General features: G+C 37.6%; 1 protein-coding gene across 2 annotated transcripts in view; it reads left to right on the top strand.

Moving 5' to 3' along the window:
* Positions 1–15131, top strand: part of smurf1.L (SMAD specific E3 ubiquitin protein ligase 1 L homeolog) — a 34921-nt gene extending 19790 nt beyond the window's left edge. The window contains 10 exon segments of one of the 2 annotated variants that reach the window (NM_001088470.1): positions 2023–2169; positions 2274–2475; positions 3037–3140; positions 3693–3807; positions 5792–5970; positions 7504–7641; positions 8598–8718; positions 11131–11332; positions 12040–12124; positions 13792–15131. In NM_001088470.1, the coding sequence (NP_001081939.1) occupies positions 2023–2169; positions 2274–2475; positions 3037–3140; positions 3693–3807; positions 5792–5970; positions 7504–7641; positions 8598–8718; positions 11131–11332; positions 12040–12124; positions 13792–13891 (1393 nt within the window). In that variant the 3' untranslated portion in view covers positions 13892–15131. 2 annotated transcript variants of the gene reach the window in all.
* The last annotated feature ends 935 nt before the right edge of the window (positions 15132–16066 follow it).

The raw sequence follows: 16066 nt of genomic DNA, 5'->3' as shown, positions 1-16066 counted from the left end.
GTCATAAATGCAAGTTGAGAATAAAATGTATAGGAGGAGTGGGGAATCAACTGTGCCAAAGGCTGAAGAAAAACCAAGAATGACTTTGCTAAGAGAAGGTGACTGGTTACCTTGGAATGTCCAGTTTATGTTGGGCTGGACAGAAGCTAGATTGCAGGGGATCAAGAATAGATTTTCAGTATGATTCTTGACCAAGAAAATGAAAATGAAGTGGGGAGACTGGGCATTAGTTATAGAACTGGGACTTTATGCAGACTAGTCAGTTCCTTCTTTCCCAGCAAGTTCGTTCTCTATAGACCGTTTAAAGTGCAAAATGGCATCACATTGTCACTGTGTCCTAGCGTCAGCCATGGGAATGAGATCCAGACCTTTATTACAACTCTACCACTTTACGTGCAGGCATATTGCTTTTCTCTGCCATCACCTAGACTCGGGCATGAGATGGTGAATTGAAATTCATTGCTTCTGACAGCATGGTTTACATATTTCTAGGTCCATTCGCGATTTGCACCCCTTCAGCCGCTGCTTGGCATTATGTTTTGTGATATTAGGCTTGTGTGTGGCTGCTCAAGGAAATAAAGTGCTTCATATCCAGTTTATATCCATTTCTTGTGCATTCTTGCTGCCAGACACATCTTCTTCTATTTCAACTTATTCCATGATTTTTACATATGACATGCTTTAGTACTTTGGCATTTTATGTTCAACTGATTTTTTTTTTTACCTTGTTGAATGTCACATTATTACAGTTACTTCCTTTTTACTTTCAATGTTTGTTGCTAATGATTACATGGTTGTGTACTTAAGATATGGAGAAAGTCCGTATTTAGTAACACCCCCTTTGACAAATCCAGCTTGTAAACACCTATTGTATCCAGCTAAGATCTTTTTAATTTTTGTTTTAGGTTATTTGCCTACTCTTCCTTGCAGTTCACTTCAAGGGGACAGTCAGGGGATCGTGAGGCCCATTCTAAAACCTTTTGCATTTGCCTCTCTGGCCAACGCACATGCAGGGAATGTTTTCTTGGTCTTCCAGACCTTGCGTTTAATTTGACAGTACCCCTAAATGCCATTTCTTGATGGTACAGATACTGGAAATTGTGATCTGGGATCTTCTAATCTCTTATAGCCTTCCCCTGCTATGTAAGCATCAGTTATCTTAAATTTCAGATCCTCACCCAGTTGTTTAGTGGAGCTCATGGTTGTTGAGTGAAAAACCCAAAGAACGGGGTGTCAGAGATTTTATTAAAGGAGAAAAGTTATGCACTCCCAAGTCAATGTATATACTTACCTCACACCCCGGGCCGGTGCACCTATCAGCAGAAAACTGCACCGGACTGGGGGTTCTTCCAGCAAGCACCACGGAGTGGTCGGCTTCCTTTGCTTGGGTACACGTGCAGTAGTGCGAAAAGTCGAACTTTAACAAAGAAGTCGGCTATTTCATTCTACTGTGCATGCATCTGCCCTGGAAATTTGAAGAAAGAAGATAAAGGAAGCTGATCACTTTGTGGTGCTTGCTGGAAGAACCCGCGAACCAATGCAGTTTTCTCTTGATAGGAGCACTGGGGTATGAGGTAAATTTTATATATGCCTTGGATGCCTAACTTGTGGGCCCCCCCGAATAAATAGGCCTTTTCTTCTACTTTAAAGACTACAGTTGTCAACAGATGGACATTCCTAATGTCTGTTAAGGCCTAATGATGTAATTAGGGTTGGGGATCTTGTAAAAACAATTTATCACTGGACAAGTGGATGGGAGTCCAAACTCTTGTGTATAATTACTATTTGATTTGTTCTTATGTTTTGAGTTGAAAATAAAATGTAACTGTACATTAACATTTGCAAATATGTTGATTTTCTTAACACTCAAATGTTTACTACTTTTACTTACAACATTGATTAAATATGAAATTTGGCAAAGAATGCCTAAACTTTAGCATTTGACTGTATGTGTATATAACTAGTTGTTGTAGCTGTACTATAAGCATATTTGGCAAAACTTTTTTACTTTACATTTTTTAGAGACCTTAACAGCGTGAATTGTGATGACCTTGGCTCTCTGCCCGCTGGATGGGAGGTCAGAACCACTGTATCTGGAAGAATATACTTTGTAGATCACAATAATCGAACAACACAGTTCACAGACCCAAGACTACATCACATCATAAAGTAAGAAAGGGCTGAAGTACTGGGGTTTTAATCTCTAGCAGTAAATCCTAAAATAATAATTTGGGTAGAAATGCTGTATTTAATATATTTTGCACGTCTTACAGTCATCAGTCCCAGCTAAAAGAGCCAAATCATGCTATACCAGTGCAGAGTGATGGATCTTTAGAAGATGGAGATGAGTTTCCTGCTCAGAGATATGAGAGAGACTTGGTACAGAAACTTAAAATCCTGAGGCATGAGTTATCATTGCTGCAGCCTCAAGCAGGGCACTGCCGTGTTGAAGTGTCAAGAGAAGAAATATTTGAGGTACTGTACTTTTGCAGGCTTGGAGTTTCAGCCACTTCTTTGTTTGTTCAAGTTTCAACTGCCATAAATACACAGATTGGTCAGGCATATGCCAAATCTTTATTCAACAAATATTAAAATAAATTTGTATTTGTCTTATCACAATAAAGTATTTTTATTTTTTTTGCCTCCGTACATTATGTAATGTTTGATAGACTTATACAGAATTTTTTCTATTGTTGGTATGTCAAGGCTCTTTCCAGATAGCAACTGATGGTCTACAACTGATGTAGCTGATCCATGTTTTACGCTACATCTACTTAATACTTCGTCTTAGAAAATTCATCCACTCTATCATTAGAGCAGCATCAATAATTGATTCATTTTATTTTTTTTCCAAAAGCCTGAAGAACCACCTGTGGTTTGACAGGATTTCTTCAAAACATACTTTTATTGTATTTGTTTATATATTTTCCAAATTTTTGTAGTAATCTCTGTTTACTGGTGGCTGACAGAGGCAAAATGTATTATATGCTATATGCATAGTTTGCCAGCAGTTCATTTTGATAATCTTTTGTGCAGGAGTCCTATAGACAAATAATGAAGATGAGACCCAAAGATCTGAAGAAAAGGTTGATGGTGAAATTTCGTGGAGAAGAAGGACTTGATTATGGTGGAGTTGCCAGGTATCGTTCAAGTTATCATCTACTGATAGTAGACTCAGTCTAAAATCATTAGTGTGTTTGACATATACAGTGGTATTTATCATTCCTACTAGTCTGAAATGTGTGGAGATTGCATGTGTGGGCTTATGTGGTGCTCTGCCTATGGGGTTTTCCAATTCATGTATTTTGGGAAGTTGCTTTACATTTAGTTCTCATTCTTCAACAGTCCCTTTTAAATTGATGTTGAGCCTCCTTATGCTGCCGGGACAAGTCAACTTTTACTTTGTTATAGATTGTCCTATTCTGTCCAATTTATTAATTGGTGCTCTTTTCTTTTTTGCCTTTCTCTTCTGCCACTTTCCAGCTTGCATTTTAAAATGATTTATGTATGTACACAGCGGTTAGGGAGATCCCTGTAACAGCATGCACCCACCTCATGTATCCATTAGTTATAAACAATAGAATAAAATGCTTAAACTATGGAACTTTGAATTTTTGGTATATTTACTATATATTTTTTATTATTCAGAGAATAGGTCAGATAATCTGCTCATTCTTGATTCTTTTTGACAGGGAGTGGCTGTATTTACTATGTCATGAAATGCTGAATCCATATTATGGACTCTTCCAGTATTCTACAGATAATATTTATACTCTGCAAATTAATCCTGATTCATCTATTAATCCAGTAAGTGTTAAATCTGAAAACGTATGGTCAGCTGAAAGGTGGCAAACAGGGACACTTTGCTATGATGAGCTGCGAACAAATTTGCACACATTTTTTTTTTGTTTTTAAATACTCTGTAGACAAACTAGCTGTAAGGGACTTGTATTTTCGAAAACCACAAAATCTGCTTTAGGCAGAAGTGGATGACACAAATGATGCATGGTATTATCCTCATTGAATATTTCAGTGGCCATAGCAAAGTGGATAAAAAAAGATTATAAGCTGTTTTCTTCCATTAAAGATTGTGAAATGGAAATGTTGATGGGTTCTAAAAACAAACACAGTTTCTTTATTGTATCAACGTTTTGGTCACTTTGCCAAGAAGGTCTTCCCCACATAATATAATTATGAAAATCATGCAAAGGTGTGAAAAACATATGCAAACTACCTTGTGTTTGCAATTTTGCACCCTGTCCTGCACTTTCCACACTAGCAGCAGGCCTCTGTGCTCCAGATATCTTATTAGTTGCTATGAGTTACTGAACCAGGACAAAATAAGGCTAATGGACCAGTTTCTTCACTAGCATTTTAGCCTATCTACTGAAGTATACATTTTTGCACCAAAATCCAATGCCTCTGCTGTCAGCACACACAATCCAGAAGTAGAATACTAAATGTAAATTCATATTTTTTTTTTTTTGCTTTTCAGCACAGAAATGTGTGTGTCTACACATAGACTGTGCTGGCTCGAACCTGGAAAATAAATGTAACTTAACATTCAATTTCACATTTTAACCTTTAGTTCAAGGAATATCAAACACCATTTCTATTTCTTAAGAATAGTTTACTGCACCCTTTAAATCCTGAGTACTATTCCTTGATAATATCTCTCTCCGTAGATTGTTTTATTTCTCCCAGAATGCTTTATGAGACAGCAGGTGTGGTGAATTACAGGGGCTGTGTCCATTCGGGCTGAAAAGCCAGTACAGGGTTGGCATTATTTATTCAAAACCTGTGTTGGGGGCAGTGATGTGTATGTCAAAAAAATATTCAACCCACACCTGATTCTATAAATGATATAGGTTAAATAGCAGATAACGGATAAGCTCTGGAAAATACAATGGGTATAGTTCTTACCTAGGACTCTAAATGCATTATATTCTTCAGAGCTTATATGTTGTGTAACTAGTACCTTTTCCAGATTTATTAGCTGCCCCCATGTCTACACAGCAGCATATTTAAATAAATTAATAGTGTTTCTGGAGCATAACCCAAACAATGCATGGCCACATCATTGCCAAAAATCATGATTAAAGACCATAAATTAGTTCCAAATTATAGATCCCAGATTGTCTCGTTGCATAGTTATAGTTCTTTTTTAGTTGAAAAAAAGGCAATTGTCCATGAAGTTCATATCTTCCAAACTATAGATCTTTAAGCAATGATTTAAGTTACAGGTATAGGATCGGTTATTCAAATTTTTGGGACCTGGAGTTTTCCTGATAAGGGATCTTTCTGTAATTTAAATCTCCATACACTAAATCTGCTAAAACGCATTTAAACCTTAAATGAAGCCTATTGGGTTGAATCCAATTTTAATTCATGAAGCTACAAGGTGCTGTTTTTCTATTACTAGGTTCAGAAGGGCCACAAATTTGAGATGTGTAAAGTGGAGGGCCTTCGCAGCAAGTTTACCATTTATTCTGTGATGTTATTTTTACAGGAGATGCCACTCCAGCCCAGTTTTCGTTGCTTTCATGCGTTTGGGAATCTGTGTGTGTCATTCACCAGTGACTACATAAACTGTTGTCTATTGTAGCATTTATGGCACTTGTACTTTGACACCACCATAAAATTAATGGCTCAAGGATTGGGCATGATGTTTCCCTATTTTTTTTTTTTTTTTTTTACTTGCCTTTGCCCAATATTTATTATTACAGAGGACTGGTATAAATCGCATAATTCTTCTGATTTGTTTTAATCTAGCTTCTACTCTGCTCCACAGGATCATTTGTCCTATTTCCATTTTGTTGGTCGAATTATGGGATTGGCTGTATTTCATGGACATTACATTAATGGGGGGTTTACAGTTCCTTTCTACAAGCAACTTTTGGGGAAGCCCATTCAGTTGTCTGACCTGGAATCTGTGGATCCAGAGTTGCATAAAAGCCTAGTTTGGATTTTGTAAGTACATGTTAGGTTGATGTGTCTCTAAGTCTCTGTATTGGTAATGGTCAATTGTACATGTAATGTTATGTTCCCCCTTAAACTAGTGGTCCCTTTGTTGTTCTGATTGGCACATTCAGATTTTTTTTAAGTATTGGAGCACTATTTTGTCATGAAAATATTTCCCAGAGGCTGCTGAATAATGAGTCGATTGGCTGTTAACACTTTAGAAAAAGTGCCTGTGTCAGGACATGTTTGCCAGTACATTTATAACTTTTTGCTTCCATGACTTGGCCAGCATTTATTAAATTAGCACCTTTGAAGCCATTGCAAGTGACTCCAAAATGAGATATCGAGAAACATGAAGCTCATAAGCTAGTAGCTGGGTTTTGCTGCTTTAAGCTCATACACACACACATAATAGTTATGATATCTGCACATACAAAGCTTAGTTGGGGGACAGTTGACAACTCTGTATGCATTTGGTTGCTTTATGCAGGGACACTTTTAAAGGTTCAGTGTTAAATAGGCTGTGCAAAATAAAAAATGTTTCTAATATAGTTAGCCAAAAATGTAATCTTTAAAGGCTGGAGTGACTGGATGTCTAACAGGGTCGGACTGGGGGGCCCGGGGCCCACCGGGACTGCTGTCCAGGGGCCCCCCTCCGACCCTCCGACCCCCCGCCCCCCTACTAAAACGCGTCGGTCCAGAACGGCGTTCGGCGCGCATGCGCACCAGCGCCGTTCGGCGCGCAACGCCCGAAAAAATATTTTTGCCGATTGGAAATATCTATAAGGGTTCTGGCCCGGCGGGGGCCCACGAGGGTCGGGGCCCACCGGGTTTTTTCCCGGTATCCCGCCGGGCCAGTCCGACACTGATGTCTAACAAAGCAGAACACAACTTCCTACTTTGCAGCTCTGTAACTCTGAGTTGTAGGGGCCACGTGGGACATAACTGTTAATTGAGTTTGCAATTGATCCTTAGCATTCAGCTCAGATTCAAAAGCAACAGTTATGACCCATGTGCCCCCCCCACACAAGTCACTGATTGATTACTGCCTGGTAACCAATCAGTGGAAACCAAAAGAGCTGCAAAGCAGGAAGTAGAGTTCTCGCTATTATGTTACACATCCAGTCACTCCAGCCTTTACATTACATTTTTGTCTAATTAACTATATTGAAAACCTTTTTTTATTTTGCACAACCTATTTATTTACCCAGTTTTTATTTTTATACTGAACAATTCCTTTAAGGCAATTTGAGACCTTTGCCTCAAGTGACACTTTATCATGGGTATTAAAATGTTGCTCTTGGTAAATGTAAATGCAAAATTTATATTTTTTGGCCCATGGAACACATACGTTTTGTCGTTTGCATGAGATTGCCTCTCCCACTGGCAAACAAAGAAACCAAAACAAGGCATTTGCCTTTGATTAAGCCAGATCAGCACATGTAAAGTGTTTTACATGTGTCCACCATTCTTCTGGATTAAAGGTTATTTTATAAACAGTGACCACAATTATTTTCTATTTCCTCTTTATTTTTGCTTTAGGGAGAATGACATTACTTCAGTATTAGACCACACATTCTGTGTTGAGCACAATGCATTTGGCCGACTTCTCCAGCATGAATTAAAACCAAATGGCAAGAACCTGCAAGTAACAGAAGAGAACAAGAAAGAGTATGTGAGGTATGTCACTAAAATGATAAAATATATGTATGTTTTATTGTGTTGACAAAAGTATGTGGTTATTCCTTCATGGATAGTGATGGATAAATCTGTCCATTTCACTGAAAAACTAACGAAATGGCAAAAATTTACAAATTGAAGCCACTGCGATTTTTTTTCTTTTTTGTGCACATTGGAATCTAAGGGCATTATTTCGCCCACTATTCATGAGACATAAAAATACTCGATACAGTCTGTGTCCATGTACGTATCAATAATATTGTAAAAAAAAAACCAGTTGGTATGTGTAGGGATTTGCCAATACACCATGTTGGTCAGTTCATGGTGCATCTGCGGTAATGGAAGTGAAGATGAGCGACAGCTCACTTTGCAATCTCCTTTTCTGATTGTTCCTGTGCTTTGTATGGATGATCAGAACCACAGGAATGTGTCAGACTGAATATGTGGTTCCTCAGACACTCTTCATCTGTTCAATACATAGGCCAATTGGGTGGAGAGCATACCTTAGAAGCCCTTGTATGGCTGCCTTTAACCTAAGATTTTTACCTTGGGTGTTTTGTATATGTTTCTCTTTGAGAAGGGCATACTAGCTTGATTATCCACAGGTACCGTTTGCTTTTCAGCAGGGGTAGTTAGTGTTCCTGTGGATCTCACTAAATCCAAAGGATTTGGTCTCTTGTTCTTTTATGATCAAGAGAACATGGCCTTAGGTTCCTCTCTGGTAAAGTATTTTCAAGCTGGAGAGGTTTTCTTTCCAAAATGCCTAAATTATACATGTAGATTTTTATATCCACTGTGCTCGTCCATGTCCGTAGATTATTTTTAAAATCTTGCATCCGTGGGCCAAGTAGTGCAAGCTGCATTCTTAAAAGCTATATTAATGATTATTAAAAGGGAAGAAAAATCTTGAAGGCTTTAGTCACAGTTTTATATATTTATATTTAATTTTCTTGCAGGTTGTATGTTAATTGGAGGTTCATGAGAGGTATAGAGGCTCAGTTCTTAGCTCTGCAGAAAGGTTTTAATGAGCTGATACCACAACATCTGTTGAAGCCATTTGAGCAAAAAGAACTAGAGGTAATGTTCTTTCATAAATAAAGCATATAAACTGTTGTAGCAACATCATTAAGCAGCTAATATGTGTTTGTTTAATACTCTTTTCCGTATGATGACCCGACGATCCTAATCTATAGATAGCATCATCTAATATAGAAAACCAACAGAAATAGTCACAGTCACAATTCCAACTACAGAGTGCTGTACGTGCAGTATGGGAATTAGCTTTAATGAAGTGCTGAATTAGCTTTAAGTTTCATAATGTATAGGTGTATATTTATATAGCCATATGGTTTTATGATAAGATAGAGCATAAAGACAAAAAATACATTTCAATAAATGTAAATACGGGTATGGGAAAAGAATCTTGTAAGTTCATTTGTTTTCAGACAGCCATATTACAAATTTTAACAGGCAAAGAAGATTACTACTAGAATCTTCTTTCACTTTACACATAAAAGTTTTAAGATTGAAGGGAGGGATTCTGGGAGGCCAGTTAGTAGAAGGTTGCAGTAGTGTATAATGGTATTTTTGCAGTATTGCAAATGTTTGGCAGTGGTGTGTATCAGTGGCATTACTAGATATCACTGAGCCCCACAGCAAATTTCTTTTCAGCCCCCTTAAATGTCCACAGCTTGATCTGCTAACTGGAAACCCATTATCCAGACAGCTCTGAATTACAGTTGCTGTCTCCCATAGACTCCATTTTATCCCAATAATCCAAATTTTTTTTAAAAAAAAATTCGATGTAGTAATAAAACAGTACCTTGTACTTGACCTAAACTAAGATATAATTCATCCTTATTGGAAGCAAAAATAGTCTTTTGGGTTTATTTAAGGTTCAACTAATTTTCTAGTAAAATTTAGGTACGAAGATCCAAATTATGGTCTCGAGCATACTGAATAACAGGCCCTTTACCTGTATTTATTTAAATTGTATATAAATTGGGGCCCCTATACCTCCTGGGCCCCCTGCAGCCGCAGGGTCTGCTTCCTCTGTAGTTACGTCCCTGATGTGTATTACTTCAGAGAAAAAGGTAAGCGTTACAAATTATTCCCAGACAACATGCTGAATCAGTAGGGTTAATGAGTATTCTATCAGTAACAATTGTAAAAGTTAGCCGGGCCAGAATTGGGTGGATTCATTTGTTGTTAGGCTCCTGTTAAGATGGCATTGAGTGAGTGAGTCAATGTGTAAGATAGCTGGGAGATCTGGGTCTGAACATTTGTTAGTAAAGGGTTGGTTGTGTAAAGGAGTACAGTTCTTAAAGAGGGGGTTCACCTTTAAGTTAACTTTCAGTATGTTCTAGAATCGCCAATTCTAAGCAATATCGAACCTACGAATTAGATTAAAATTGCAAACTATAGAGCTGCTGAATAAAAAGCTAAATAACTTGAAAACCTCAAATAATAAAAATTAAAAAAAACAATTGCAAATGGTCTCAGAATATAACAGTCTGCATCATGCTAAAAGTTAACTCAAATGTGAACTACCCCTTGAAACAAAAAAAGATGGATTTAAAGTTCAATATCATGAAAATGAACTTAAATGCTAATATCCTTTATGAAATCGGCTGAATCAAAGTAATGAAGTAGAGTAAATAAACAGATCAAAAAACGTTGTAACCATTATATTAAAAGATGTATCTATAAACGTTTTAGAGAGAACAGTATCTACAAATGTATTTATTTTATTTATTTGGTGGTGTTTACCTGGTGTTTCAGTGTTAAAGGATACTGTCATGGGAAAAAAATTTTTTTTCAAAATGAATCGGTTAATAGTGCTGCTCCAGCAGAATTATGAGCTGAAATCCATTTCTCAAAACAGCAATCAGATTTTTTTATATTTAATTTTGAATTCTGACATTGGGCTAGACATATTGTCAATTTCCCAGCTGCCCCAAGTCATGTGACTTGTGCTCTGATAAACTTCGATCATTCTTTACTGCTGTACTGCAAGTTGGAGTGATATCACCCCCTCCCTTTCCCCCCCCCCAGCAGCCAAACAAAAGAACAATGGGAAGGTAACCAGATAGCAGCTTCCTAACACAAGATAACAGTTGCCTGGTAGATCTAAGAACAACACTCAATAGTAAAAACCCATGTCCCACTGAGACACATTCAGTTACATTGAGAAGGAAAAACAGCAGCCTGCCAGAAAGCATTTCTCTCCTAAAGTGCAAGCACTAGTCACATGACCAGGGGCAGCTGGGAAATTGACAAAATGTCTAGCCCCATGTCAGATTTTAAAATTGAATATAAAAAAATCTATTTGCTCTTTTGAGAAATGGATTCCAGTGGAGAATTCTGCTGGAGCAGCACTATTAACTGTTTCATTTTGAAAAAATCCCAGTATCCCTTTAAAGTTCAGTCCGGATAGCTTCTTAATAGTCTGTTAATGTGATGAGCTTGTCTTATAATTTTTTTTCACAGCTTATTATCGGAGGCTTGGATAAAATTGACATCAGTGACTGGAAGGCAAACACAAGATTAAAACACTGCTTAGCTAATAGCAATATTGTTCAGTGGTTCTGGCAAGCAGTGGAGTCGTTTGATGAGGAGAGAAGGGCCAGACTACTTCAGTTCGTCACAGGCTCTACACGTGTTCCTCTTCAAGGCTTTAAAGCTCTTCAAGGTGACTGATTACCATAGTTTAAATCATCCTTTTCCTAGTATTCATTACAAATCCTATCAAAGTGGGAATTTAAAATGCTCCATTTAAATGTCTTGTTCTTTGTAATTAAGAGGATGTTTATTTGGAACTATAGGCTCAGTAGTCTATCTACTTTTAATTGTACATTATGATTGCTACATGATCTCTTTAAAAGTAAGCACCCATTATTATTATTATTACACTGACCAGATCATCCCTTTAGCCATGAATAAATTAAAAATATGTTATGCCTCATTGTATAAAATTATTTCTACCCTAAAAGATATATTCATCCTGTTTAATCATTCTAAACAATATGAATGCAGGGTAAAGGTTGGGAATGATTAATCAGGGCACATCCATGTTGTGTTGCATTGATTTTCGTGTGAATGTGTGGAATGAATTGCTAGAGGTATTTAGTACACTAACTCACTGGAAATGCACAGTGCAACCACTATAATGTAAACATCTAAACAGTAGAAACTCACTATGTTCAATAACCAACTTTTTGACAAAAGCATCTATGATGGGAAGTTTTTTTTATACCTAGGACTATAAATTGGCAGATAACTTTTTGGATTGGTTAAACTTGGTTGGAAATGGGCATGGTTGTCTCATTAAATGCAATTATTCCCCCATCTTTTGTGCATTTACTGTTTTAGTGCATTCACTATAACATTTTTTGTAAGGTTCTACAGGTGCTGCTGGACCCAGACTTTTTACTATTCATTTGATTGATGCTAACACAGATAACCTCCCAAAGGCTCACACATGGTAAGATTATTGGGTTTTACAGTACACTACTACTGAAAGCTAAATCATAGATAATTGGCGAAAAAAATATAATTTCATACCTCCCAGCTGTCCTGCTTGTCTTCCTCAATTTGGAGCACCCAGTAGCATAGTAACCAAAGTAATGTAGCCCCTCCCCTGTCTCTGTTCCCAACAAGTCACCTAGCGGTCCTTTTAACATTTTTTTCATCTTCTCTTTCTCTTTGATGGGCTAGCCAATGATATTGTAATTCCCCCCAAGTCAACCCCTTTAACTTCCACTTAACTTTAAGGCATTTCTCCACCGACCTCTGCCAATAACTTATCCCCATATATAGCTCCACTACTTCATTCTCCTTTAACTTATCAATAACTTCCTACACTCCCTTTAGAAACGACAAAATCTGCAGAGAGATGGAGAGGATTTATGCTTTATAGATGCCATAATGGGAATCCATCAGTTTGCACCCTTAGGGTGGTGGCGAGGTCTCCAAACAAGCAAATCTCTCTCCAATATGACCACCTTAAGGTGTGCAATATTGGGCTGATCTGATTGTGGGCCCTACAATGAAGAGAATATAGACAGTTGGATCGAGGACCGCATCAACGAACCAATACTGTATTCAATCCGACAGGATTTTTAACCCTGCCCAATTGACATCTGGGCTACTTTTGGCTTGTCAGAGGGCCCCATACACTGCCCAATAAGCTATTAATCTGTCGGCAGCTTTATCTGCCTGTGTATGGGGACCTTTAGTCTAGCCTTATCTGCCATTGTTGTATTCAGATGCTAGCAGAAGCATGGTCAAGGGGTCATGGTATGAAACAATAGAAGCATGGTCTATTGGAGACAGTAAAGATGAAATTAAACTTTAAGATACCTGTAAACTATTACAGTATTGTTTTTACTGTGTACTAAACAAAATTTTGCACAGTTGTGTAATATAAACCTTTGTATAGTTTTCCTGTTGCACAAAACAGGCAGACAAGTGTAATGTTTAACTACAACTGTAAGACAATTCTTCACAGAGAACCCTGTCTTTATCTGCTCTTTTAGTAATTTTATACTGAGCAATTACTGTGCAATAAGAACAGATAAGTGAAGAATATGAGGCTGGGCATATAAAAAAACAGGCAGGATTATCTTTTGTAGGATCCTTTTCAATCCATAGGGATATTCAGATGACCCAAGGTTGAGCAACCTTACTGTTGAAGGGTTACAAAGCTTTTAACTCATCGTTCCTTGGGTCATAGCATGTACAGTGCCCACTTAAAAAGCCCCAGTGCCAGCTCCTTAGATTATAATTCAATACCAATTTGATGTTTATGTGGAAACGCATAAACACAAGCCAACCACTGAAATTAAAGGTTAATGAATATGTACGTCTCAAACATTTGTAAATTGTTCAGTACTAATTTCTTGTTATATTGTTGCAATTGAGTACTCATGCCTAAAGGAGTGTCTTAAAAAAAATAGCTTGCAACACTTTCTTACTTAAAGGGAGTGCCTACATTTAATTTATAGGGTAAAAATCCTAGTGGGAAGCCAGCAGGCACATTATCTGTTTGTGTAAAACAAGAGATGTATATTTATTCAGTCTGGGCTTTAATAACCACCAATTCTTGAAAACAAATCAAATTGTCAACCTTTTGCTTTTTTCCTTTTTCAGCTTTAACCGAATTGACATTCCTCCTTATGAATCGTATGAAAAGCTCTATGAGAAATTATTAACAGCTGTAGAAGAGACTAGTGGTTTTGCTGTGGAATAAATTTTAAACCAAAGGCGACAACTATTCCAAGAAATCAAACCAACAGACAAAAGACTCCTGACCATTTTTGTAGATGTCTGTCTCCTCGATTCTCTCCCACTTAGTTTGGGATTTCTTTTTTTTTTAATCCCGTGGTTTATTTGCATTTTACAAGTTGGTCCCTTCTGTTTCACAAGAAGTACTCCTCATCGATGGCTTGTGGAAATGTGGGCCATATGGCTTGTGAAAATACAAATGATGGCTGTTTTTCAAGGTGTGTGCTTATGAAGGACATAATAATGAAAGCAACACATTATGGGGAATTTTCTGACCTGGGCTGAGTGATGAAGGTAGATTGAAATGAAGCATCACAAGAAATAGATTTATTTTGCTCTAAGTTGAGGATAACTCAATCTGTTGCACAGACACAAACTTCTAAGGAAGACTGCGTGAGCGTTTTGGCCTAGGTACTGTTTTTGAAAACCTCATTGTTTATTTGGATCCTACACTACAGGCCCCCTACAAATGCTCCTCGTTGATGTTTTTCCAAGCTGTGGGCTTATGAAGAACATAAAAATTGAAGCTACAAATTTTAACCTGGTCTGAGTGATGAAGAGAAACTGTGATGAAGCATTATGAGTAATAGATACAGTAATCTGATTCTAAAAAATGACTTGACAAACTGTTGCACAGACACACAATATTTGTACTTGGGCAGTATCCCATGGCAACCAATCAGTTTTTGCTGCAATTGATCTATTTGGTACTGGATGAAAAAGCTATTCACTGATTGTTTGCTATCGATCATTGCCCAAATTGATTAATGAGCCCCACTGAATGATGACATAGCAGGTCTATTATATAGGCCCCCCCTAAAATTACCTTTTAACTGGCTGTTACAAGTGTTTAAAACCCATTCACAAAGCCCCTCCCAGACCACATAAAACCCACTGTCAACAGTTTCCCAGCTGCCTAAATGAAGAGCCGCTCAACAAAGTTGTCAACCACCATTTTTTGGCTTTGTCATTTATTAAATGGCAGCTGAGAAGGTGGAGTTTATCCCTTTAAACTAAGTGTTCTAGTGAGAAAACAAGACTTTCAATACACTGATGTTTCGAGAATGAATTTAAGCAACTTTAAAGACTACAGTGGTTAAACTGAAACTATCACTTAACAGCCAAAAACCCAGATTATTGGCATTTTTGTAAGATCATGTTCCCCCTACTCCAACACCATTAAAATCCTTTTTTTTAACAATTAAGAGAAATATGACATCTGTTCTAGTATATCCCTATTCCAGTTGGGAATTTATATATGTGTCTTATGCTAATTTTCAGGGGCACTTCTGTCATGAGACTTTATCAGGCATCAAAATGAGCACCATTCCTTTATTGTTTTGTTTATTTTTAATTCTGATTTTTTCAGTGTAGTGTAAAATGTTCTCTGTACAAGATATCCCAGTGCTTTCTGGCCTGCTCCAAGCACAGGAAAGTAGGTTGGGTTGCTGCAAAATGCCCCTGTACTTTTTAACCACTGTCTGAGCAGGAGTAGGGAAATGGGGTCCCTGTGTATTTTCCTAAGTAATTTAAAGTTGAATTAAAAAGTAAGCTAAAAATGTTACACATTGCTTCTATGACAGATGAACCTAATTTTCTGTTTGATCATTTGCTACTATCCCTAAGCTTAGCTTCTCAACAGCTGCCCAGACTACAATGAGCATTTCCAGTGTCCTTGACACTCACAAAGTTGCCTAAAAAGATCCAAGGGAGCTCCTGTGCACAAATGTGGACAGCGGAATCATTACCATTATATGAATGCAGAACCTCAAGCCTGGCAGTATATAAATACAAGCATTTAGGGCTTAGATCCCCTTTAAAGGGGTTGATCACCTTTAACTTCTAGTATGATGTAGAGCAGTGATCCCCAACCAGTAGCTTGCGAGCAACATGTTGCTCACCAAGCCCGTGGATGTTACTTCCAGTGGCCTCAAAGCAGGTGCTTATTTTTGAATAGTTTTGGTTGCATAAAAACCAGGTGTACTGACAGTCTCCTGTAGGCTGACAGTCCACATCTGGGCTACCAAATAGCCAATCACAGCTCTTATTTGGCACCCCAGGAAGTTTTTTGCTTTCCCGTGTTGCTCCCCAACTCTTCTTATTTTTGAATGTGGCTCACGGGTAAAAAAGGTTGGGTATC

Source organism: Xenopus laevis, chromosome 9_10L (genome assembly GCF_017654675.1).
Source record: "Xenopus laevis strain J_2021 chromosome 9_10L, Xenopus_laevis_v10.1, whole genome shotgun sequence".
Taxonomy (NCBI): domain Eukaryota; kingdom Metazoa; phylum Chordata; class Amphibia; order Anura; family Pipidae; genus Xenopus; species Xenopus laevis.
Note: the sequence above shows the minus strand (reverse complement) of the source record. Positions and strands in the feature narration are given on the sequence as shown.